The sequence below is a fragment of the Ornithorhynchus anatinus genome, chromosome 7 (assembly GCF_004115215.2).
Source record: "Ornithorhynchus anatinus isolate Pmale09 chromosome 7, mOrnAna1.pri.v4, whole genome shotgun sequence".
NCBI classification, from domain to species: Eukaryota; Metazoa; Chordata; class Mammalia; order Monotremata; family Ornithorhynchidae; genus Ornithorhynchus; species Ornithorhynchus anatinus.
The window spans coordinates 52,137,050-52,163,200 of NC_041734.1; the positions used below are offsets into that span (position 1 = coordinate 52,137,050).

At 45.1% G+C, this 26,151-nt stretch overlaps 1 protein-coding gene across 1 annotated transcript in view; it reads right to left on the reverse strand.

Annotated features, from left to right (window-relative positions):
- CUL3 (cullin 3) overlaps nt 1–25,685 on the reverse strand; it is a 105,033-nt gene extending 79,348 nt beyond the window's left edge. The window contains exons 1-2 of the mRNA XM_029068606.2: nt 25,582–25,685; nt 4,114–4,311 (exon numbers count right to left, since the gene is read on the reverse strand). Coding sequence (XP_028924439.1) covers nt 4,114–4,311; nt 25,582–25,647 — 264 coding nt within the window. The 5' untranslated portion in view covers nt 25,648–25,685. The remainder of the gene's footprint in view (nt 1–4,113; nt 4,312–25,581) is intronic.
- Between the last annotated feature and the right edge of the window lie 466 nt (nt 25,686–26,151).

The window sequence follows — 26,151 nt, forward strand, 5'->3', positions numbered from 1 at the left end:
TATAACAATATAAAAGAATGGGTAGATACGTTCCCTGCCCGCAGGCTTACAGTCTAGAGGACCAGCTTAAAGTCTAAAGGATGCAAGGTAGTTAACTGTAAGTGTACAATCTCCTACACTTCTAACTATATCAAAGACTATTAATAGCAACTGAAATGAATGGTTACTATGATAGCGCACGGAAAAAGGCAAAACTTAGTTCTGAGTGAAAATACGGACACTAAGTACACTCCTTTACTTTTTTTTTTAATAAAAACATTATTCTTTGGTTGTTGCCAGTAACATTGTAAGTTTGACAATAATCTCCCAGGGATAGAATCTCCTAGTAATGGTAAGTTATGAGCTATTCTAGCAAATCGTCAAGATACAAGGCAGGATAAATACCATAATTTGGTAGAGTCGGGGAGAATCATTAAGCACAAGGCAAACCTGAGAAACCTGTTAGCCATCATAAATTGAGATAATGAAGTTTCTATTAAGATCAAAGAAAGTTTCTCCCCTTAAAAAAGATAATTAAAGTATTAAAACAGTCTGACTCCAAACTTGTATTTTCAGAGTAAAAATAAACCTCAAACTGAGAAAACGATATGCATCCTAAAAGCTCTTCAAAAACAAATGATTTCCTGTCTATTATTTCACTTATCATCCCAACATCTTGATGAAAGAAGTTCTACGGAAGGCCTCAGGAAGAAGAGAGGTAATTAAAAGGTCTGCCCAGGGCCAAAGCCAATGGAGGAGCCAGGAGTTTTTTGTTTTGCTTTGCTTTCCGGTATTTAAGTGCTTACTATGTGTCAAACGCTGTTCTAGGTGCTGGGGTAGGTACAATTTAATTAGGTTGGGCAGAGTCCCTGTACCACATGGGGCTCGCAGTCTCAAGTAAGAGGGAGAGCAGGAGAACTGAGGCCCAGAGAAGTTACCTGGCTTGCCCAAGGTAACACAGCAAGCTACTGGCAGCACTGAATTAGAACCCAGGTCTCAGGCCCATGCTCTTTTCATTAGGCCATGCTGCTCTCTTAAAACTTTGCCCAAATTGTACCATAGAGGGTGGTCACCAGATTGGACTCTGGAATCATTGTGGGCAGGGAACCTGTCTGCCAACTCTGTTATGTGGTACTCTCCCAAGTATTTAGTACAGTGCTCTGCACACAGTAAGGACTCAAAAAATACCACTGATTGATATGGGACGAATTCCATTTGAGCTCTGGCCTCCAGATCACTTACGGCCTCTCTTTTGGTCTGGAGTAACAGACAGGATTCTCTCTTTTCAGGCAGGTGATGCCCTTCCCTTCCCTGCCCTTCTGAACCCCTTCCCAGGAGACCCAGCGTGGCTCAGTGGAAAGAGCTTGGGCTTGGGAGTCAGAGGTCATGGGTTCGAATCCCAGCTCTGCCATTTGTCAGCTGTGTGACTGTGGGCGAGTCACTTAACTTCTCTGTGCCTCAGTTACCTCATCTGTAAAATGGGGATTAAGACTGTGAGCCTCACTTGGGATAACCTGATTACCCTGTATCTACCCCAGCGCTTACAAGAGTGCTCTACACATAGTAAGCGCTTAACAAATACCAACATTATTATTATCTCCATTTCTCTCATTAGGATTCAGAATCAGAATTTCTCAAGAACCCAAAATGAGCTAAGTACAAAAAACACTGTGACTAGATTTATTTAAAGATAATAATAATAATTATAGTATTTCTTAAGCACTTACTATTTACTAAGCACCGTTCCAAGCACTGGGGCTGATACAAGGTAATCAGGTTGCCCCACATGAGGGCTTCTCAGTTTTAATCCCCACTTTACAGATGAGGTAACTGAGGCACAGAGAAGCTAAGCAGTTTGCCTAAGGTCACACAGCAGACGAGTGGTGGATCCAGGATTAGAACCCACGTCTTCTGACTCCCAAGCCCACGCTCTTTCCACTAAGCGACGCTGCTTCTCTGACTTGAAATCCTCGCTTCTGGAGAACAGGATTTTTCAGGTCTATTAGCCCCTTTATTTCAATGGGGAAAGGGTTTCATTTTTTTAAATCAGTTAAAAGCTGAACAGGATGAAAGAAACTCTGAAGTATTTTTATCCTTTCTGCTTGTGCTAAGTCACTGAGAGACACCACAATAATTACAGGAAGAGAGGAGAGTCAAAAACATAACACTGGCTCCACCACTAACTCACGGGGGAGCCTTGGGCAATTCATTTAAGCATCCTGGGTCTCAGTCTCTCTCAGCTGTCAAATGGGAACAGCACCACTTGTCTGACTTCCGAAGAGACAACAAATAAAAAGTACCATGAAAATTGAAACAACATTCGTGCCGACACAGAAAGACGACTTTCAGGGTCACAGACCAGGCCTAAAATACATCCACTCATCCTATCCCTCTTCTTACAGCCAATCCTCGTGTTGCTGGAAGTGAGGAGGAAGAAGCGATCCAACCTCCCACCTCCCCTAGTCAGGGTCAGGTTTCAGCAGTTGGCCTGTGTTCGCGTAGGACCCGGGAGACAGGGTAGCCCTTTAATGTTAGGGGACTTGTTGCCCCAGTGCTACAGAGGAAGCCTGGGGCTGATTTTCCAAGGTCCTCGGGGAACCTGGCCCTTCTCGCCAAATGTCTCCACACAACCCTCAGCCCATTAATTAGCCGTTTGCCAGAGGGGCTTCTTAAAATTATTCAAGCTTGAGTGTCACAGGCCAGGTCAAATTTTTTGCTGAGGCAGAGGCATCGGTGCCATTCAATCGTACACTTAGCTTGGGAGCAGTGCTCAGAGAGCCCTTCTTGGCATGTGAGCGTGCCAGCGATCTTGCTCAACGCTTACACTGCTGGTAGATACAATCCTCACCTTCAGCAGCACCGTCGTCACACCAGACAACGGTTTTACAGGCGCCACGTAACCGACAACGCTTTCTCCAAACTACGGCCGCAATTTTCTTTGTCAAATCGGGGCTGGGCATCCTGACTCAGTAAGACCCCTACTTAATAGTACGACTAACTATTCCGATGCCTTGATCGACCCTGGACTTGGAAAACGCTATAAATAAATATCTGTTCTGAGGGCTTAGTTATTCACCTGTCTGGAAGCAGGACACAGAATCCCGGGTAGTAGAATTAGAAAGGACGTTGTAAGATCACACGGGGTATTTTAAGCCTCTTGGAAGACCAAGAGACCATACTGGTAAGCGGGAGAGGGCAGTTGGAACAGAAGAGTGGAGGCTTGGTTGCGGCCAGACTCTGAGGTCTTGTCAGCAAGTTGTAAAGTTGTAAAGTTGTTACCATTTTAAATCGTCTGGAGATTTTTAGCTGCATAATACAGAACCCCGATTGAGGAAAAAGGGCTTTAGGATAGAACTTGTGTGGTCCTAAATTTGAGAGGACTACCCAGGCCAGCCCAAGGACGTGAAATTTAACTTGCCTTAAGCAGGCCCTACATATCAGACTCGGGGCTTAGAGGCTCCGGTCAGGACTTTATTGTGGGCCTAAATGTCTTCATTCTCTCTAGATCCCCCCCCCCCCCCCCCCCGGGCGCTGGGGTTAGAAGAGGGGAGAGGAAAGACCTCTCCAAGAAAATTAACTGCAATAGGGCAAGCTCCTAAATTCTCACTCAGGCCAGAGAATTCCAACTCCCTCTCTGGCACCGGGAGATCTTATGGGAGCAGTGGTGACACCCATCCAGCAGGAATTCTCATACCGCTTCAAGGAAACCCAGAGTTCTCCTATCTCTCCTCTCCATGTGGAGGATGTTGGTGCGGACCTGCCTGACTTGGGGTTCAAGATACGTAAGACGTAAGGAGCCCCTGGATCAACTCCACAGTGCCAAGAACAGCCACTGCGACAGTGTGCCGGGGCATATCATTTACTCAACCAGTGAGGATGACCGGACCCTAACTGATGGTGTTTTTGATGCCTGGGTGGTCTTTTTAGGGGATTGCATTAAGAAGATGAGATACCACAAGTACGGTTACATGAGGAGCCGGAAAATGAATGCAAAACATTAACAATTTATTATTTCCACAAGCTAGAAACCAAAATTATGAAGAATTTAAAAGAAACTTCACGGGGGTTAAATTTTTTTCTCAATTATGCAGAACGAAAAACGTTTAATTTCAAGTCAAATATCAAGCTATATACCTTATTTATGAGATGCTCCGTAACAACTTCTCTCAGTCCAGTGTAGAGCTTTTCTCCATGTTTATGTAAAACCATCGTATATGCATTTCTATACAGTTCCTCGAAGCTGAGACCACTGTTATTCTTACGCTGGATCTCTTGGATTGCATTTTTCAGAAGATCCCAAATGCTGTTTACATACTTTTCATCCATAGTCATCTGTGCAATATCAAAGAGAGAGAGAAAGAATTAGCTTTGTCCAAAACCAAGCGACAACCCTGTGAAAAAACAATGCTGCCGGCAGCAGTAAATTACTGGAAAAGCCTTCATTGTTTGCTAATATGCAGCGAAGAGCAGCATGACCTAGGAATGAGCAAGGACCTAGAAGTCACAGGACCTGGATTCTAATCCAGACTCCATCATATGTCTGCTGTGTGACCTTGAGTAAGTCACAACTTTCAGTGTCTTTTTCCTCATCTGTACAAGGGGGAGGCAATACCTATTCTCCCCTCTATTTAAATGGTGAACTCCAGGTGGGACCTCATGCACCTAGCCCAGCGCTTAGTACAGTGCTTGGTGTATAGTCAGCACTTAAATACCGCAGTTCTATGTGAGAAGAAATTGCTTGTCAATGTTAGGTCCCTCTGACGATACAGATCACCGGAATCTACTTGATAAAACGTTACGAAAAGTTTGAAACTAGGAAGAAGTTCAAATACAACAGATGAGTTAGAAACACAGCTTTTGCACTTCCTTCCCCAGATCCTAATTCCACAGAGTATGCCTAACTAGGTTTGCAATGGAATCCTTTTCAATACCTGAGAGCCAGTTCTACAGAAAATATAAATGAAGTGAGTGCCAGAGGGAAATGTATTCTGTAACGGTATTGTTTGTGAAACTGGCCATATACAGGCCAGTTTATTTATCCCTTTGCTCTTCCCCTTCTCCCAGCTCCAAAGCAGTTGTGTACATATCTACAAACATACTTACATATTTTTATTTATTTGTCTATCTCCCCAACTCTAGACAGTGAGCTCGCTATGGGGAGGGAATGTCACTTTGTCATATCATACTTTCCCAAGGGCTTAGTACAGTGCTCTGCACACAGTGAGCACTCAATAAATACAACAACGAAATACAGGCCGAACTACTGAAACTAGAGGTGTCTTTCTGATAACAAGAACAGTTCGAGTCTGCAATACTTTTATTTTAAAGGATGACACTCAGGTTCACAGAAGCTAAAGCTCAGGGACTCCATTTTAAAATAGTCACTGAAGACTCCAAGAGGTATCTCTATCAATAAACTTCAAGACTTTCAGTACTCCCACCATTAGCTACAATAAGACGGCCCGAAAGTGAAACTCACTGGGCCCACATGAGACTCACAGTCTAAGTAGGAGGAAGGACAGGCACTGAATCCCCATTTCTGCAGATGAAGAAACTGAGTCCCAGGGAAGTTAACTGACTCGCCCCAAATCACAAAGCAGGCAAGGGGCAGAGTTGGGATTAGAACACGGGTCCTTTGATTCCCGGGCCCATGCTCTTTCATGCTGCGTCAATACATTGGTGGTATTAATTGAGCACTGTTAGCATGAACAGCACTAAAATTAGAGAAGCAGCGTGGCTCAGTGGAAAGAGCCCAGGCTTGGGAGTCAGAGGTCATGGGTTCGAATCCCACCTCTGCCACTTCTCAGTGACTGTGGGCAAGTCACTTAACTTCTCTGTGCCTCACTTACCTCATCTGGAAAATGGGGATTAAGTCTGTGAGCCTCACGTGGGACAACCTGATTAGCCTGTATCTACCCCAGCACTTAGAACAGTGCTCTGTACATAGTAAGCGCTTAAATACCAACAATCCCCTTCACCACTCCGCAGCTAAACCCTCTTCTTCCCCTTTTCCCTCTGCTCCTCCCCATCTCCCGTCCCCTCAGCACTGTACTCGTCCGCTCAACTGTATTTATCTTCATCACTCTATTTATTTTAAGAAGATATTCTTCCCCTTGACTCTATTTATTGCCATTGTTCTTGTCTGTCTCGCCCGATTAGACTGTAAGCCCATCAAAGGGCAGGGACTGTCTCTATCTGTTGCCGATTTGTACATCAGTACAGTGCTCTGCACATAGTAAGCGCTCAATAAATACTATTGAATGAATGAATGAACTAAACGCTAGGGAGAGTACAACAAGAATTGGCAAGACATGTCTCCTGCCTGCAAGGAGTTTGCAGCTAGAAGAGGAACTTACGATCAAGAGGTTGATGGCAAAGTGGGTGCAAGCAACACTGGCTTTATCGGAGAACTGGGTCTTAGTGTGCACTCTAGATAGTTATATGTAGTTGAGTGCTAAGGGTGCCTGTAATGACAGGTCCGGGGAGGTGGAAATTAGTTGGGGAAGGCCTCTGCAGGGTTTTGAAGATGTGGAGTGAGGGGATCTCCACAAGCAGAGAAGTAACGATGTGAACACTGGGTTAGAGGCAAGAGAGGCAAGAGTGAGATACACTAAGAAACTGATTTGGGAAGGAACAAAGTGCGTGTTGGGGTCCAGGGAAATGAAGACAGTAGTTATATAAGAAAGAGACTGCTGGTGGACTGGTGGAGCACCTTCAAGCCAAGAATCAGCAGTTTCTATTTAAAGTGGAGGACAATAGGTAGTCTTTTGGAGTTTCTGAGATATGGATTGATGCGGTCAGAACAGTATTTCTGAAAAGAGTATCCAGGAAACAGAGCACTTTAAACTGAGGAGGAAGTGGTTATAAGTAGGGAGAAGAATGGGGAAGCTGATGCTGTAGTCTAGTTGGAAGATGACATGAGCTTGAACCAGGGTACTCGCTATTTATAAGAAAAAGGTAGGATGTATTGTGACCTATCTGTCCATTGTGAGGTCTGTGCTGTAACAAAGAAACAATTACTTTTATGTTTTGAATTTTTTTTTGCTTCTCATCTGTAAAATGGGGATGAAATACCTGTTCTCCCTCCCCCTTAGACTGTAAATCCAATGTGGAAAAGGGGCCGTGTCTGAACTGCCTATACCGCATTTACCCCAGTGCTTAGTACAGTGCTTGGCAAATGGTAGGTGCTTAAAAATACCACAGTTATAATTATTTTTATTATTCATAAGGGGAAGAGGTTGGGAGGCGTTTGGAGTTTCTTATGACATATAAGTCACAGGCCTTCCCTGCAAGCGTGGGGTCCTGTCGGATTATGTCAGGATGGTCCACCCTGGCAGGTTTAATTTAATAAAAGTAACCTGTCCTGAACCACGATCCTGTGTGTGGTCCCTGAGATGATGACTATCGAGTGAGGCAGCCTCCCATGACCTGAGGGGTCAGTGAGACAGGTTACATGGGTTGGGGGAGAAAGTGTAGAAGGAGAGAATATTGAAGAAAATCTAAACCGAAGGAAACATTCAGTTTCACAGGATGGCAGCAGCGCAGGGCTAATGAGCTCTACGGGAAAACGTGGTTATACTTGGAGGAGAGTCCATATGTGAATACTGCCAAACTCCACAACACAGCTGGGTTACAGGCTACTTTTATTCAAAAGAACTCACTATGTGCCAGACATCGTACTAAGCACTGGGGTGGATACAAGCAAATCGGATTGGACACAGTCCCTGGCCCATGTGGAGCTCACACTCTCAATTCCCATTTTACAGATGACGGAGAGGCACAGAGAAGTGAAGCGACTTCCCCGGGGTCACACAACAGACAAGTGGGGAAGCTGGGATTAGAACCCGGCTAATACGACTCCCAGGCCCGTGGTCCATCCGCTATGCCATGCTGCTGCTCCAACTTTTCCCAGACACGTACTTCTAATTCTTTCAATTCAATTCCAGAGCCAGTCCCGACACAACATCTGGGCCCTCTGCACCCCACTCAGCCAAATCCTCCGATCCCCCCACAAACACCCCTGCTTCACTGTTGTTTCTGAAGCACGGTTCATCGAAACAACCGATGCTGACAGTTCGACTACCTCCGCCCTGCTCCCTTTCCCTTCCCCACAACTCTGAGTATGCCCATAAGAAGCAGAGCACTGGGGAGGCGCAGTGCACACTCCCGAGGGTAGTAGTCAGGGTAACCCAGCTACAGCTATTCAAGAACAATTTACCAAACACAATGGTGAATAATCCTGCAAAACCCAAGTAATCAGGCCTTCCCAGTATAATCCCAGGAAACCTATTACCACAGAATAATGCCTTGTTAACTCCCACTGTGACTAGGAGACCCACTGAAAATGACTAAGTTTTCTATCTGGAATAAAGAAATGCAATTAAAAATATCCTCGAGGAGCCTGAATGTTGTACGAGATACGTTTGGCTGCCAAGTTAGAAGAACCATCTGCCACAGAAGCCAAGGCCTGTTTTACAACCTGATTAAATTCCAGTTTAGCAAAAATATACGTTAAGATTACTGCTCAATTAGGTGCAAATCAGTAACACGAGACCACATATTCTTCCGGATTGAAGTTACATGTCCATAAGTGAATCAAACAAGCTTTTTTTCAGTTTTAACTACTGCTAAAACAAGCAATTCATAATTTTAAGGAAACATAAGACAGTGAAAACTTATTTGGTTTCTAAAAAAAAAAATACTGCCCTTTGTAATTTACTTTTATGTGGGGGAAGAAAAGCAAATACTTCCAAGGTAACATCTCCAATTTAGATTTCACAATCAAATTTGCTAAAACCATATATTCAAAATATTTCAATTTTAGATGGTAATAAAATATTGACATGGAATAAAATGCTCTAATGATGAATTACAGAAGGCCAACTGGAATTTATTTTCACTGTCCACATCAAGCATAGTGACAATCAAATGACAGAGTAGAAATTACATTAAAAGGTCTGGCCACTTTGGTTACACTCCCCTGGAGTCTGGGCTTCCTTGTGGACAGAGAGAATTTCACTTTTTAATTGTGTACTTAAGCGCCTACTTCAATGTTCTACACCAAACAGGAGCTCAATCAAGAGACACAGTGCGGTCTAGTGGATAGAGCATGGGGAGTCAGACGGACCTGGGTTCTAAACCCAGTTCTGCCCCTTCTGCTGTGTGAACTTGGGCAAGTCACTTCACTTCTCTGTGCCTCAGTTCCCTCATCTGTAAAATGGGGATGAAGACTGTGAGCCCTACATGGGAAATAGACTGTGTGCAACCTGATTATCTTGTTCTCCCTCAGGGCTTAGTACAGTGCTTGGCTCAAAGTAAACACTCAAATATTACAGGGGTAAAAAATAATTCTACTTCCACTACTACTTTAGTGTTGGCTTTGTAACTTGCTTTTTTGCTTCCCACTTACTGCCACAGCTATTTAGAGTATTTGTTGAGCACCACCACACCAGCCCCAGCACTTAACACAATGTTTAATACCATCGCTTCAACGAGTAATTTTGCTTCCAAGAACTTTTGATTTGTTCCAAGGCCCAAATCAGCAGCACTGGTAATATTAATACTGAGCAGCCACAGGGTGCAAAGTTTAAGGAAAATAGTAGCATGGAACACATTCTCTGCTCACAGTAAGTTTACACTCTAATGTGGGGGGGGGGGGGAGGACCAGAGGGAAGAGAGTGACAAATATTTGCAGAGCGAAGAATCAGAATGACTACACAATTTACTGCTTGAATATATACGCACATGCAATGGGTAGAAATACAAAATATGGCTGAAAGTGACCAACTCATTTTGGGAGAATGGACACATGGCATAAATGGTACCACAATGTGTAATAAATGAAATTCCTTCAATTATAAATCTGCTTTGAACCTAAACTGAGTTATTACTTATCAATCAATCAGTGGTATTTATTGAGCACTAACTGTGGGCAGAACACTGTCCTAAGCGCTTGGGAGAGTTACTTTTCTTCAATCCTCGTTAGAGAACAGCACTGCTGAAAGCTAAACTACTGAATACTAAGGCCCTGATGCAGCAGAGCTATCTTCAGTTTAAAGATGCTACTGCTGAGATCCTGGAGAGGGCCAATGCACACACTTTGCGATGGCTCTTAGCCCAACAAAAACCCTGCAACGTTAAAGGGCATTCAGGTTGTCCCTCGACAACGTGGCTACAATCTTGATCAATTCCGCCTTTCGGGAGGTTCACGTTGCAGCACGCTGACCAACGACACAAGCACGTGCACAACCATCTCTTCTGACACTGCATCGTCCTAAAAGATGTGCCAGAACGTTCCCCAAACTGCGAGCGGTCTATCCCCTTAGAAAGACATTCAATAAGGATCTTTAGATGATCCGAGCCCAAGGCCATATTCTCAAAAAATCAGATTGGTAACAGCGTCAAATTAACTTCACAGGACATTACAGCTCAAAATCATGACTCTGCACAAACTAGGTGACTACTCCAGGCTAATGTAAAAGTTATTTTAAACAATGACAAATCAAATCTGAGTTCCCCTTTCTGGGGAAAAACAATGTTCTCTCTCCAAGGAAGCATGCAGTACTCTATGACTCTACTTACGCACTGTATTTATATAGTCTTTTCCCAGGAAGCTAAAATTTGTCAGAAAAATATAAATTCACTTCTCTGGAGCAAAAACATAAACTACATAAAATATCAGGACCACTTAGTCAAAAAGTTAACAGCCTATTCAAATTTTTAACATAATGTTTGAAACCATTAATAGATACACCAGAAATTAAGCCATAATTCTCAAATTACACATCTAAAATGCAATTCACTTAATTCTCTGAAGTCAGAATGAATTTTATTCTCAAAAGCATTCTAACAAAAAACAGGCCTATTATTTATCTTTTGGGAACCATCCCTCAATCATCACACACTATTAAAGCAGTTGGTATAAACTACATAACACAGCTAGTCTAAGAAACCCCGATTTCATATACTGCCACATACTTACATATTTTGAAGGCATTACCGTTACTAAGAGTTTGAGAGAAGGATGCATTGATATCTATATGCAAAGTATTGTGCTCTTCGCTTTTACAGTAAACAAAAGACAAGAGGCCTTTATTTCCATGAGTGATTTGTTACAGTAAGAAACTTAGAAGGGGGTGGATGAGGAAAGAGTGAAACTTTCAGATTCCAGGCAATTCAGAATGACATAGCAAGAAACTCCTGAAAGTGGATAAGGAAAATACAGCTTAATTCCAAACCCTCGGGTCCAATGCAGTTATTTCCGTAAATATGAAGAATGACAATATTTTGATTTGTCCCAACAGCAAATACGGCCACTAGATACCATAACAGGTATTTACTGCGTGGGTACCTTACAAGACATCCAATCGCTCCCCTCCAGTAATGCCCTGCTTGTTGGTTCCAAGGAAAGAGCGCTGCTCTGAGAATCAGGACACCTAGGTTCTACTCTTCCACTCTGCCAAAGAGCCAAACAAGGCATTCTGTGAGTTGCAAGGGCCCAGCAGGAATCCTAAAAAATAAGTGGCCACCTACCAAGGGAACATTCCGCTGGGCGAAATCACGATGGCACCACATTGGCACTCTGCTATGGTCACTTCAGCCATCAGTGGATCCTTCACTTAAAAAACCCCAAATGTGCACTTCACAATGTGCTATATTCCCTTTACCCGTCAGCTTGTTCAGTACACTTTGTGCCCTCGGCAGAAACACAGCGGGCGAGGATGAGGGTGGATATGTGTTGCTGTGGAAGCCCCTAGCATTATATCCAATTTCACTACTCCAATCTCAGAACAGGTATGATCCATTGTTCCCTGACAGAGTCCATAACCATCTAATGCGGTGGACAGAAAAAATTTATTTACAAAACTTGGGAGCGGCAAAGATAAAACAGGAAATGGGACACTTATCAGGATGTAGTAGAATATTTCTGTTCTTTTACGGTGTACTCTGTTCAGAAATGTACAGTGTCGCTCTAGATCACACTTTAAGATGCCTATCCTTATTGCCAATGCAGAAAGGTCAAAGGGTGAGAGGCAAAAAAAAGTATTATTTCTTCTGGATCTCCTTACTCAACTAGGAGGGTCACTTTGCTTTCTTGACAACGGATAAGGTGGTTTCATCTCACAAAATTTTTGAATTACCCAAGTATATGTACTGTGATCTGTTTAAACTCCTTGCTTTAATTTCCTGATCATTCATCCTTTAATTCACACTACAAAGAAAACAACTGAACCTTTCTTCTCTTAAAGAAACTTGATGGACTAACATTTTAAAACTAGCCTGGAATCCAATGTCATTTGCACAAACACACATACACAAACTGCAGGGGGCTTACATGATCCATGTGTCTGCCCATCTCTCCCACCCCCCCACCCAAAAATTAAATTTTCCAAAGTTGCAAAATGATTTGGGAGTTCTGGATTAAGAGTTTGAGGGACTCAGATTTAGTTAAATAGAAAAATGGTTCTCATTAGTTCTCAAATATACTTAATCATACAGCAGCATTAATATCATTCAAAGGTGGTCACACTTCTACCTAGCTTCTTTCTACGAGTTTTCAGAAATCGAAACTGATTCATATCACAGCAATAGAAATCTTAACTTGAATCAACTAATAAAACAATGGCAAGTTAAATGAACTCAGCTCCACTAGACACATCCATAAGATAAATGTTGTCTTTAGCAACACTGAAACAACATGAAAAGGAAGCTAGGGACCTGATGTGCCCCTAGCAATTCATATTAATCGATAGTGAATCTGCACTGAGTGCAGAGCAATGTCTTACATTCTTAGCAGAGTATACCAGAATTATGTTTCCTATAACCTCAAAGATCTTATCTACATGGGGAGACGGACTCTGTAATCTAATAGAGGATCAAACCGGAAGAAATAATGGAATAGTGTGATATCAATTAATGGCATTTATTGAGCCCTTACTGTGGGCATAGCACGGCACTAAGGTTTGGGAGAGTACGACACAACAAAGTTGGTCCCTGCTTGTAATGAAGTTAAAGTCTAGAGAAAGAAAATCAGGTCGGACACAATCCCTGTCCCACATGGGGCTCGGTCTAAGGGCGAAAGAGAACAGGCATTGAATCTCTATTTGACAGATGAAGAAACTGAGGCCCAGAGAAATTAAGTGACTTGCCCAAGGTCACATAGCAGGCAAATGGCAGAGCCAGGATTAGAAGCAGTCCTTTGACTCCCAGGCCCATTTTGTTTCACTAAGCCAAAGCCATGCTGCTTCTCTATGTACATAAATGCCATGGAGGGAGTGAAATGAGGGTGGTGGGCACTTAAGGGCTCATTAGTTGAGAGGATTTAAAACTAGGGAAATGAGAAATTAATCAAGGGAGATCTCCTGGAGATGGGGACCTTGGAAGACTGGTCTGCAAGAAGTGAAGGGGAGAGAGACCCAGGTGGGAGGGAGGGTGTGGGCAAAAGTTGGGCGGCCGGGGGGGGGGGGGGGGGGGGGGGGGGGAGGGGGGGGAACGGGCGGACGGGGGGACGAGAACGAAGCACAGTGCGCTCGCTAAGATTTAAGGGAATAAAGCAGAAAAGCTGGGGTACAGCAGGTGAATGCCTGAAAGGCAATGGTCAAGAGCTTCTTCTTGAAGTGGAGGGGAATGGGCAACCCACTGGAAGCAGATGACTGGGGAGTGATAAGTGCACCAAATGACATTTTAGAAAAGTGATCCAGGCAGCAGAATCAAGCAATGCAATTTATTTATATTAAACGCCGGTCTCCCCCCTCCCGTCTGCCCTCTCCGGTCTGTAAGCTCGTTGTGAGTAGGGAATGTGTCTGTTTATTGTTGTATCGTCCTCTACTAGTGTGCTAGCACAGAGTAAGCGCTCAATAAATACAACCATGAATGAAGCATAGACTAGAGAGTGGAGACTCCAGAAGTTGAGCAAGGAGGGTCATGTACTAATCAAGTGGAAGGATGCCTTAATATATAAAACCTTGAATTTGTATTGTGCTTTTATTTAAACTAAGAGCTGTATCTGAAAGCGCTCTGTGTATACATATCTATCTGGTTACAGAGAGATACATATATATTCATTTTCCTGATGAGGAAACAGGTACAGAAATGTTGACGTGACCAAGGAAAGACAGTATACTTGAGGTAGAGTGGGGAGTAGTATTACGGTGCCTCGAGCTCAGGAGTTCCAGAGCCCCGGATTAATGCTCTTTCTACCAGCCCACAGTTGCCCATCACCTATTTATAAGGTTACAACAATTTACTGGAGGTAAGGTATCCTTACCTGGAAGTGGAGATTGTGAGCCCCTTGTGGGAGAGGGACTGTGTCCAACCTGATAAACCTGAATCTACCCCTGCGCTCCCACCAGTGCCTGACACATAATCGGTGCTTAACAAACACCATTAAAAAGAAAATGTTCAGAGCTCACCAAAAACACTACGAAACAGCTCATAATTCAGGTGACTGAAAATACTTAGGGATTTCATTTTTAACAAGTACAATTTTCTGAGTATTAAATATTCCTGTGGATCTTAGATGATCTCTTTATCCCAATTTCATTTTATACTTTCTTAAAAAAAAATTTCAACACCTAGACAACTGTCAATTAAAAACCACCAAGTATCTACTTTTCCTCTATTTTCTGGATAGGCATACGCTTCCTTGAAAAAGCTATTAGTGAATTCATTTTGAATTATGAAACTGCTCTTTGTAATTTCATTTCTGGTCAACATTAGCACCAAGCAGAAAAATATTTAGGCAACAGCACATGCACTTTGGGGAGACAACAAAGTCTGGGTTTTAAGAATTGTTACTCAAAAAAATTACCTGAAATAATGTCAAAGTTACTCCAAGTCAGAAGTATAATCTGCCAATCATATCACATTAATAGTTTCTATTCAACTGTGATACTACCATATACTTATGCCTAAGACAATACAGTTGCCTCAGTTGATTTTCTCTACTGAAAAAGTAGTTACTCAAACTCTGCTGAAAAACAAATATGAAATGTGAAGGTTTTCCCTAGTCTGTGTTATTATCAAGTTTGCCTGCACTCTCTCGGGACAGAATTTCGATATACTATTAGAAGGGGAAAAAATCAGTATTTCAGCATCTAGTAAAAACCGAACAAGTGATGGAATTGCTTTAGAGCAGATTTCATTCTAATGAGCCAGGTTCAACCAATATAATTCCTCATCTGCTAGTAAAAGTTGGGGAAAAAGTCATTGTAGAAAGGTAACTGCTACATTAATCCCACGCACAGCCAGCAATAACAGCATTAAAACATAGGGGAACTAAGAAGTACCAAACAGACCGGGGGACAGGCAAGCCAAAGACGGCCCACCCCAGTCTCTACCAACTCCCATCTACACTTCGCTTTCCTGTCCGGATCATATTTCTAAAACATAATTCTGCACACCTCTCTGCAGCCCTTTAAAAACCTCCAACTGTTAGCTCTCCATCTTCGCATCAAACCCCTTAGCATTGGATTTTTAGGCACTCAATTCCCCTCCTACTTGCCTCGCTCATCTCCCACTACAACCAAGTCACCTAGCCCCAATTTACTTTCCTCAATCCCACTTCTCTCAGTCAACCCTTTGCTCATGCCCTCTTTGGGGCCTGGCCACTCCCCTCCCACTTCATATCCACTGGATCACCTCCCTCCCCATTTTCAAAGAACTTCTAAAACCACATCTCCTCCAAGAATTCTCTTGAGTAACCAGTCTTTCCTCACCCTATTTGCCCTTCTTATGCATCTTTTACGCACTTGGATCTGTCCCGCTTTAAGCACTTTGATACCTCATCCCATGCTCCTCAACATCTATGCACTTATCCTTTGCTTCCCTTTCCGTACTTTATTTTAAAATTTGCCCCCTCCACTAACCCTAATAATCTAGATTATATCCTTTGCTTCCCTTTCCGTACTTTATTTTAAAATTTGCCCCCTCCACTAACCCTAATAATCTAGATTATATGCTACCTGCGGGCAGGAATCGGGTCTATCAACTCTATTGTATTTTACTCACCCAAGTTCTTAGTACAGTGTTCTGCACCTTGAAAGCACTCAATAAATAATAATGTTGGTATTTGTTAAGCACTTACTAGGTGCAGAGCACTGTTCTAAGCGCTGGGGGAGATACAGGGTAATCAGGTTGTCCCACGTGAGGCTCACAGTTAATCCCCATTTTACAGATGAGGGCGACTAAGGAAAAAGACAGCTTCCTAACTGTGGCAATTACTTGATGGCTGAAATAATCAATGGTATTTACTGAGTCCTGACTATGTGCAGATCATTGTAAGCTAACAGTTTTTGAGCCCTTCTAATAAAAACTTGCAACATGAAAAACAGGGATGCTTTTCTAGGTTTTTCCAGTTCTGCACTCTTCTTTGAAATGTATAATATGCTGTCTCAAAATATCTTTTAGAGTTCATTCACTCATTCATTCAATAGTATTTATTGAGTGCTTACTATGTGCAGAGCACTGTACTAAGCAATTGGAATGTACAAGTCGGTAACAGATAGAGACAGTCCCTGCCCTTTGACAGGCTTACAGTCTAATCGGGGGAGATGGACAGACAAGAACAATAGCAATAAAGTTGACATGAGACAACATCTTTATTAGGGAAAACCAAACAAAAAACCCCACTAGTCCTTAGAAAACCAACCAAAAATCTTTAAAATCCTGTGGCTTATTTTCTAATAGCATTCTTCAAAAATGGTGCATTTTACCAAATGCATGCTTGGTACTTATGACTAATCAGGGTAAAGACACATTTTACGCTACTCTAAAAAGCCTTTTAAGATAAGTCAACCCAGTTCTCTAACCATTCATTTAGTGTATTACCTTCTCATGTGAAACCAGCAAGCTAAAGCAACACTGGGAAAAAAAATTCGACATTCAACTAAATTCCTCTATGACTTCAAGGAGGCAGAAGGCAATTTCCAAATTGGAATTTGGCCAGCAGACCAGATTTACCCCTTCCTATGAGAATTCCAAGTGACTGAATATCTCCAACAGCATAAAAGGTTTTGCTACCATCCTGTGGCATCAATTCACTGCTCCTACTGAGATACCACTTTACGACGATCGTGTTAAGAGAACTAGCACCTTCCTGGACTGCTTTTTTTGATATTAGAAATCAATTCTTAGATGAATTCATAGACATACCTTGAAAAGAATTCATTACACCTGTTCACATATACGTACAAAGGATATTAAGTGGTTTGCCAGATTCATGGGTTGTCTTCCCCCTGCTCCACATCCCTTCGCTACTTCTCCTCCCCTCACTTCCCCCACCAAACTATCTGCTGTCTTCGGGGGAGTCCACTCAAACAGTTGAACTCTGGTCTGCAAATTTTACACACTGGGGGCTGCCAGTTCACCCAAATCTTGTGCATGGGCATCTCCAAACACAGGCACGTACACTTCGTCTCAAATGCGATTGTCCATGTCAAAGATGATGCTGATGGTGAAGTTACCATCTGCGGGTCAATGGACTAAGGCAAGGTATTCCCTTCTGCACTAGGGGCACACAAATTATTCCATGCTGTCTGTAGCACTTACTTTTTACAGTCCCAACGGTTTCCAGTTCTGCCTCTTAGCTAGAAAATTCTCCCAAAGCCTCTGCTCTGTAAGCACAACTCCATTCTCATGGCTACAGGTCGGGCTGATCCCTGGGCCAGGTGCCAGTTTACTAGCACCACCCCACAGCCAAGTCCCCAAGTATGAAGTTGGGTTTAAAACAATTCTTCTGCCCTCTTCTCGTTCTGTGGTCTGACAGCAGGGACTTGATGTTGAGATGTATTTTCCCCTTCCATCACACAGAATGTTTCAATAATAATAACACTGTTTCAGCCATGATAGGGTGAGGGGAATGAGAGCACCTCATCCCGGGACTTTGTGGTTTCTGATCTTGCCTCACCATTTGATGTTAACAGTGGCAGGCAGGAGGTGGAAGGAACTGTTCAACAAATGTACATAGTGTGTGTGTATGTGTGTGTATGTTGGGGGGGTGGAGGTGGCAGGGGGAGTGCGAGCCACAACTGGGGGCTACTTCGCTGCCCCCAAAGAGTTGCTTAAAGCTCTGCACACTACTAGTGTCCATTTACCTCCTTGGAACTCCCCCTACAACTATCCTGGGGTTTTTAATCCCTAAAATTTGAGGAACTCAAATACAAAGCCACTTGAGCAAAGGGACAAGAAAATGTTATGGCAATTAATACTCAAAAACTACCACAGTAACTTTTATGGAAGCCATAATTAGCCCAATTCTCCCAGGACCTAAGATTACCTTTTGGCAGTGTTAGGCACTTTAAGAACAAACTGAAGACCAATAGAATACTGTTACATAGTGGGTATCTGTTATGTATATTCAGTGTACGCAGGGATGCTCTAACCCTAAACAACTGCCCATTAGCCCGAGTTAATGCTCCTCTCAAAGTTGACAACATTACCAGAAGTAAACACGGCTCTCAGGATTGGGTTTACTGAAACTGATTTAAGAAAAAAAAAATCACGTATAACCTCGGATAGTTGGGCCTTACTTCCCAAAGACTTTGGTGGCACAACATTCGGTCGGTATAATTCTACATTTTTCTCTTCCCACCAGCTATCCAATTCAACATAAAAACAGAGGGGTGACTTTTCAGGTATAGGTCCTTTTTTATTTACAGCTTTTCCAGAGCAGTACTAGCATTTACGGAGTGTCCCCTGGGTGCAATAAACTATGTTAACCACCTGGAAAATTCAAAACAAAGAAGTAGTGACACGTTCTCTGTCCACAAGAAAAACTTACACTCTTGGGATCTACTGAGATAACATTTTGTACGTAGCTGGTTCTCAATGAGCTTCTGCTTTTCAGGGGAATCGAAGGATAAAATCAGAGTAAGACAGAAATTACAAAGGTATTTATTACATTTTTACCCCTCACAGTTCACAACAGCAACCTTTCAGAATTTACAGATCTTTCAGGACAGGGGAGAATCAAGTTGTAGAGGATTAAGAACTGTGGTTCCATGTGAGGAAGCACAGCAGGTCCAATACAAATCTAAAAGGCTAAGTTTTACCATCTTTTAATCCCACAATTTTTCTCCATGCATTTCATATGCTTTCAAGTCTTCTAGTATTCATGAAGCCAAAATTACTTCTAAGTTGGTTTTTTTTTTGGACAGAATATTCAAGGGAGAGTTGCAGACAATTATTGTTTCTTTGGCACAAACATAAGCAAAAATGAGTCCTTAGTTGAACTAAGCACTGGGTTCCAAAAGGAAATGTGGTGATCCCCCAAACATTTCAAGAAAGAAATGTGAAATTTGAAAACCTACAAGGAATTTTCAAGCTCGAATGAAACAATTTGCAGGTAGTTTATTTGCATCTCAACAAATCCAGTTTTTTTTGCATGTAAAAGGTTTGCTCAAAATTCAAATCAGGCACCAAGTGTTAGCATTAGCTATTTTTATGCCATAACCACGAAAAGAAAATTTATGTGAGCTAAAAACGCCTGTTTAAAGTCTTATTAATACAGCATGGTAGTACTAACCTGGAAGACGTGAAAATTGTTATACACTCACATATGCTCAAGATATTACACAGGCTGCCACACATTTCCAAGAATCTACAAAGCAACTGGAAATTTTTCTATACGTATTGCTATTACATCTGAATTTTAGAAAACTAGAAAAGCTATCAGCTGAAACTCTGTGATTAAAACAAATTTTTCCATTTTCCAGATGAAACCCAAATTTTTACTGGTTTCCAATGGGTCAGTAGAAAAGTTCGAATGAAAGACTGCATCGAGTTGTAGAAACTGCTGATCAATTAACTAGAACTAGCAACCAATTTCAGATCATTAGACTGTAAACTCTTTGAAGTGAACATTATGCCCAACTGTGCTGTTTTCTCCCCAAGTGCTCAGTACAGTGCTTTTCACAAAGTAAATGCTCAGTAAATGCCACTGAGCGATTCTAGGTGCCCAAGTAGTCAAAGATGTGTTTCTTTATAATGAAGAACATCAAATTCAATGAGTCACTGCAAACTAGAACATGAGTGCACTAAAGGACAGTCTGGTGGAGGTATGTTACTTATATGTTGTCCAAGGCCTCAAAATAAAGCGTAAGTGAAATAAAGATTAAAAGGCCAAAGGGCACATTTTAAACCAGCATGTTTCTGAATTAATTACACTACAGACAACTTGAATACTGTTTAGAGAGTATCACTATGATAGATCCAACATTTAAGAAGGCCCCAGTTAACTCCATCACACATGATAAAAACTGATCACTGGTCATTTTAAAACTGCCATTATTTTTAAAAAAATTAAGGTGGCCAGACCCACTTGCCTAGAACTTAACAAAACTGTTCCGGCATTAAGCCAAAAATCGTGTTAACTTGTCGGAAAAGTTAGCTGGAAGCAGCGTGGCTCAGTGGAAAGAGCACGGGCTTGGGAGTCAGAGGACAGGGATTCTAATCCCGGCTCGGCTACTTGCCTGCTGTGTGATCTTGGGCACTTTAACTTCTCTACGCCTCAGTTACCTCATCTATAAAATGGAGATTAAAAGTGTGAGCCTCACGTGGGACAACCTGATTACCCTGTATCTCCCCCAGCACCTAGAACAGTGCTTGGGACATAGTAAGCGCTTAACAAATACTTTAGTTATTATTATTATTTCAGCTATTCCATTACCTGAAGACTGTGGGGTATAAAGGGTATCAAGGAAGTAGAGGAACTGTAGCCAAATTGGAAAGTAAGTAGCAATAACACAAACTATTACCTTTGACATGGCACATTTCAACAACAAACAACATGAATTCCTTTAATTCAAAAATTAGATGTCTAGGAAATATGAATTCTCTGGAGATGCTTTTTTTTTTTTTTACAAATTATATATTAAATGGCTAAAAATGAGTTCTTAAACAGAAAACTCAACTATGATAGCAACACCAATTTATCAGTTGCTTGATTTTAACAGGTGACGTTAATTTATCCAGTGCTCTACAACTGATACCGACTGGGCCTCTTCCTTAAAAATCTACCTAGTGTAAATCTCATCTTTGAGGGAGGTGTGACAGTACTCCTTCAGGGCTGTCGGACTTTTCTTCCCCTTCAAATGATTTTCCCAGATTCCCTGAAACACCCTGCCCTCAATTATATGCTAAACTTCAGGTAGAAGCGGCCAAATTTCTATCCACGAATCCTGTTCAACGATGCCTCTTATTTCTAAATTTGAGATGTTACTCTTACGATAAAACCCTGCTGCAAAATACAGTTTTCAGAGTTTTTCAGTTCTTTAACTGCTTTCACTCATTCGTACCATTTCCATTTCCTGTCAGTTTCAAAACATGCTAATTATTTATGCTGCGCCTAGGAACTCAGTACTGAAACAATTCTCTCATAGTACCCCAAGTTTTCTTCTCTTAAAAAAGGCATTAAATAGGACCGTGAACACAACTTGTCTCTGCCATTCACTATATAAGCAGCGTGGCTCAGTGGAAAGAGCACGGGCTTTGGAGTCAGAAGTCATGGGTTCGAATCCCCGCTCTGCCACTTGTCAGCTGTGTGACTTTGGGCAAGTCACTTAACTTCTCTGTGCCTTAGTTACCTCATCTGTAAAATGGGGATTAAGACTGTGAGCCCCACGTGGGACAACCTGATTCCCGTGTTCACCCCAGCGCTTAGAACAGTGCTCTGCACATAGTAAGCACTTAACAAATACCAACATTATTATATAACCGATTTTAAAACATTGTTTTCAAAAGGAAAATCTCTCCATTTTTAATTTTTTTAAATTTCCACTTCATTGGTATGGATGTGGGTTAATAAAAGTCCTCCATGTTGCTTGCAACTGTATTTGATGTGAGCAAGTCTGTCCAGTTTCTTTGTATTGCATTAACATTTTAATTGCTTGCCATTGGCTATCTGAATCAGGTATGACATCAAAAAGTTACATATACTAAACCCTTTAAGCCAGTGACTCAACTGCTCCCGAGAGGAAGAAGAAAAACAAAAAAAAATGAAATGTGTTAGAGAACAAGTTTCCACAAAAAAACTTTGGATATAACGAAGAACTGGGGGAAGTGCTTCTCCTTCAAAAACTTTGGACCTAAGGAAGAACTCATGGAAGTGTCTCTCTTGGTCCTGGAGGTCTTCAAGGTTGTGTCGCTGTAGAGCTGTCGCCCCGTTCCTCTCCTCCACCCCCAAATGGTCCTTTGGAGAGGCTACGAAACCGATCCTCCCACCAAATTCGTCCAGGACTTCGGAGATCCTTTGGGATGCAGGATGCTACTGATGTACGGTGCGCTCACTACAGTATCATCGAGCAGTAACTGGACCTGAGTGTCACGGCGTCTGGGGCAGGTTTATGGTCCCATAACTCTCGATGTTTCGAGGCGGGACCGTTCCCTTCGTCATCACGAGGGCCCGGCCACCTTTTCAACTGACTTGACTACGGTTTTAAACGGCGGGAAAAAAGGAATGAAAAGGCCACCCTTTGAAAGTTGCTCATCTCCTGGAAGGCGCCCCAAACCTGCGGGGCTTACGATCAACCTCGTGGCGACGCCGTCTCTTTGCAGTGCTTAGAACAGTGCTTGGCACATAGGAAGCGCTTAAATACCAGCATTATTATTATTATTAAAGACAAGTGGGGGGACAGAAGGGACTCGGAAGCGGGCCTTTAGGGGAGATTTACTGTGGGGGGTGAGGGCGGTTGCCTATCTCCTGGAAGCCGCTCCAAGCCTGGGAAGGTCTACCATCCATGTGGGACAAACCGATCATCTTGTATCCCCCCGGCGCTTAGAACAGTGCTTTGCACATAGTAAGCGCTTAACAAACGCCATCATTATTATTATCAACCTTGCAGCGTCACAAACAGTCCCTTTTAAGGGAGAGAGGGAGACAGAAGTAGACTGGGAGCCCGTCTGTTAGGCAGGGGCTGCCTCCATCTGTTGCCCAATTATACTGTCACTCATTCAATCGGGATTTATTGAGCGCTTACTGGGTGCAGAGCGCTCGACTAAGCGCTTGGAGAGTCCCATTCGGCAACACCTAGAGACAGCCCTACCCAACAATGGGCTCACAGTCTAGAAGGGGGGGAGACGGGCGACCAAACAAAGCAAACAGGACTCCACTTTCCCAGCGCTTAGGACAGTGCTCTGCACCCGGGAAGCGCTCAAAAAATACGACCGAATGATTAACTCGGAATGGGGCCTTCAAGGGAAATTAATTTGGGGGGGAGGGGGGGTTGCCTGTCTCCTGGAAGCTGCCCCCAAACCTGCGGGGCTGACCATCAACCTCACAGCGACTCCGGTCCTTTTAAAGAGAAGGGGGCAGAATAATGATAATAATAATGTCGGTATTTGTTAAGCGCTTCCTATGTGCCCGAGCCTATTTGTTGAGCGCTTCCTATGTGCCCGAGCCTATTCGTTGAGTGCTTCCTATGTGCCCGAGCCTATTCGTTGAGCGCTTCCTATGTGCCCGAGCCTATTCGTTAAGCGCTTCCTATGTGCCCGAGCCTATTCGTTGAGCGCTTCCTATGTGCCCGAGCCTATTCGTTAAGCGCTTCCTATGTGCCCGAGCCTATTCGTTAAGCGCTTCCTATGTGCCCGAGCCTATTCGTTAAGCGCTTCCTATGTGCCCGAGCCTATTCGTTAAGCACTTACTATGTGCCCGAGTCTATTCGTTAAGCGCTTCCTATGTGCCCGAGCCTATTCGTTAAGCGCTTCCTATGTGCCCGAGCCTATTAAGCGCTTACTTTGTGCTGAGCATATTTCAGCGCTTACTAAGCGCCGAGCACTGTTCTAAGCGCTGGGCTTTAGACATAAGGGAATCGGGTTGTCCCATGTGAGGCTGGCAGCCTTCACCCCCCCCCCCCCGCCCCACCCATTTTACAGACTAAACCCCTGGGGCCCAGAGAACTGAAGTGACTTGCCCAAGGTCACCCGGCTGACAAGTGGCGGTGCCAAGATGAGAACCTGCGACCTCCAACTCCCCCCCGCCCAGCTTCTTACCACTGGACCATGCTGCTGCTCAGAAGCGTTCGGCACAGCGCTCTGCGCGTCCTGGGCGCTCAATAAATAGCACCGAAAGAAGGCACTTGGACGTTAATGGGGGGGGGGGGAGAAACCAAATGTTTGAGATTCCAACACCCCCACCCCCTCGCCACTGGGCCAAGCTCAGAAGCGCTTGGCCCAGTGCTCTGCGCAACGCGGGCGCTCAATAAATAGCACCGAATGACAGAAGGCACTCAGAAGGTAATGAGGGGGTAGGCCGGTGTTGGAATCTCAAACAGTCGGTTTCTCTCCCCCGCCCGGCCTTCTTGCAAGTGGGCCACGCCGCTGCTCAGAAGCGCTTGGCCCAGCGCTCTGCGGGTCGTGGGCGCTCAATAAATAGCACCGAATGACAGAAGGCCCTCGGAAGTTAATAAAAGGGGGGGGGCGGTGGGGAAGAGAGAAATCAACTGTTTGAGATTCCCACCCACCCCACCCCCCCCCCCCGGCCTCATGCCACCGGGCCTCACTCTGCTGCTCCAAAGAAGCGCTTTGCTGGAGATGGGCGCTCAGTAAATAGCATCGAGTGACAGAGGCCTTTGGAAGTTAATGTGTGTGTGGGGAGAGAGAGAGAAACCAACTGTTTGAGATTCCCACACACCCTCCCCCCCTTCCCAGCCCGGCCTCTCTCCACTGGGCCTCACTCTGCTGCTCCAAAGCAGCGTTCTGTGGACCGGGGGCGCTCAGTAAATAGCACCGACTGACAGACGGCCTTCGGAAATTAATGTGTGTATGGGGGGGGGGGGGGGGGAAACCAACTGTTTGAGATTCCCACACTGCCCACCCTCCCCATCCTCTCGCCACTGGGCCTCACTCTGCTGCCCCAAAGCAGCGCTCCGCGGGCCGGGGGGCGCTCAGTAAATAGCCCCGACTGACAGAAGGCCCTCGGAAGTTAATGTGTGTGTGGGGGGGGGGGAGAGAGAGAAACCAAGTGCTTGAGATTCCCACACCGCGCCCCCCCCCGCATCCTCTCGCCACTGGGCCTCACTCTGCTGCTCCAAAGCAGCGCTCTGCGGGCCGGGGGCGGGGGGGGCGCTCAGTAAATAGCACCGAGTGACAGAAGGTCCTCGAAAGTTAGTGGGGGGGGGGGGGTCCCACACCGCCCCCCAGCCCGGCCTCTCGCCGCTGGGCCTCACTCTGCTGCTCCAAAGCATCGCCGTGCGGGCCGGGAGGGGGGCGCTCAGTAAATAGCCCCGACTGACAGAAGGCCCTCGGAAGTCAGTGGGGGGGGGGGGCCAGGAAAAACCAAGTGTTTGAGATTCCCCCCCCGCCCCCCTCCCCGCCACTGGGCCTCACTCTGCTGCTCCAAAGCATCGCTCTGCGGGCCGGGCGCTCAGTAAATAGCCCCGACTGACGGAAGGCCCTCGGAAGTTAATGTGGGGGGGGGGGGAGAGAGAAACCAACTGTTTGAGGGGGACGACCCCCCCCCCCAGCCAGCGAGGCGCGCGCATGCGCACCGCTCTCGCTGCTGCTCCCCCCCCCCTCCCCGAGAGGGAGAGAGGGAGGCGGTGGTTCCCTCCGAATGGCCATGGGGGTGGAAGGCGCGGGGGGAGCGGGCGGAGGAGGGCAGGCACTCACCGGGAAGGCCCGGATCCGCATCTTGGTGTCCTTCCGGCTGCCCGTCCCTTTACTCAGGTTGGACATGGTGCCGGGCGCGGGGGGCGGCCTGCCCTCTCCCTGCGGCGGCGGCGGCGGCGGCGGCGGGCGGGGGCGGCGTCACATGGGCCGGGGCCGGGAGGGGGAGGCGGCGTCGGGAGGCGCGGACGACGAGGGCTGAGGGCCCGGGGGGGGGCTTCCCCGGCCGACCGGCCGCCCCCTCCCCGCCTGGCTCCGGCGCGGCCCCGCTATGGCGCTCCTCCGCGATGGCGGCGCCGGCGGCGGCGGAACAACATCTCCCAGCGCAGCCTCCTCCTCCTCCTCCTCGGCCACGAGCCCCGGCGGGGCGGCCGCTGATGGCGACGGGGGGGGGAGGGAGGGAGGGGGGAAGAAGACGAGGGGAAGGAAGGACTGGCCGCCGGTGGGGGGGGGGGCGCGCGCGAGGAGCAGCTGCGCGCGCGCTCCTCTCGCGAGACCAACGGAAGCCTCGGGAAGGGGGGGGGAGGCCGCGCGCGCCCCGGGGGCCGCCGCTGATTGGCGGAGGCGGCCGCG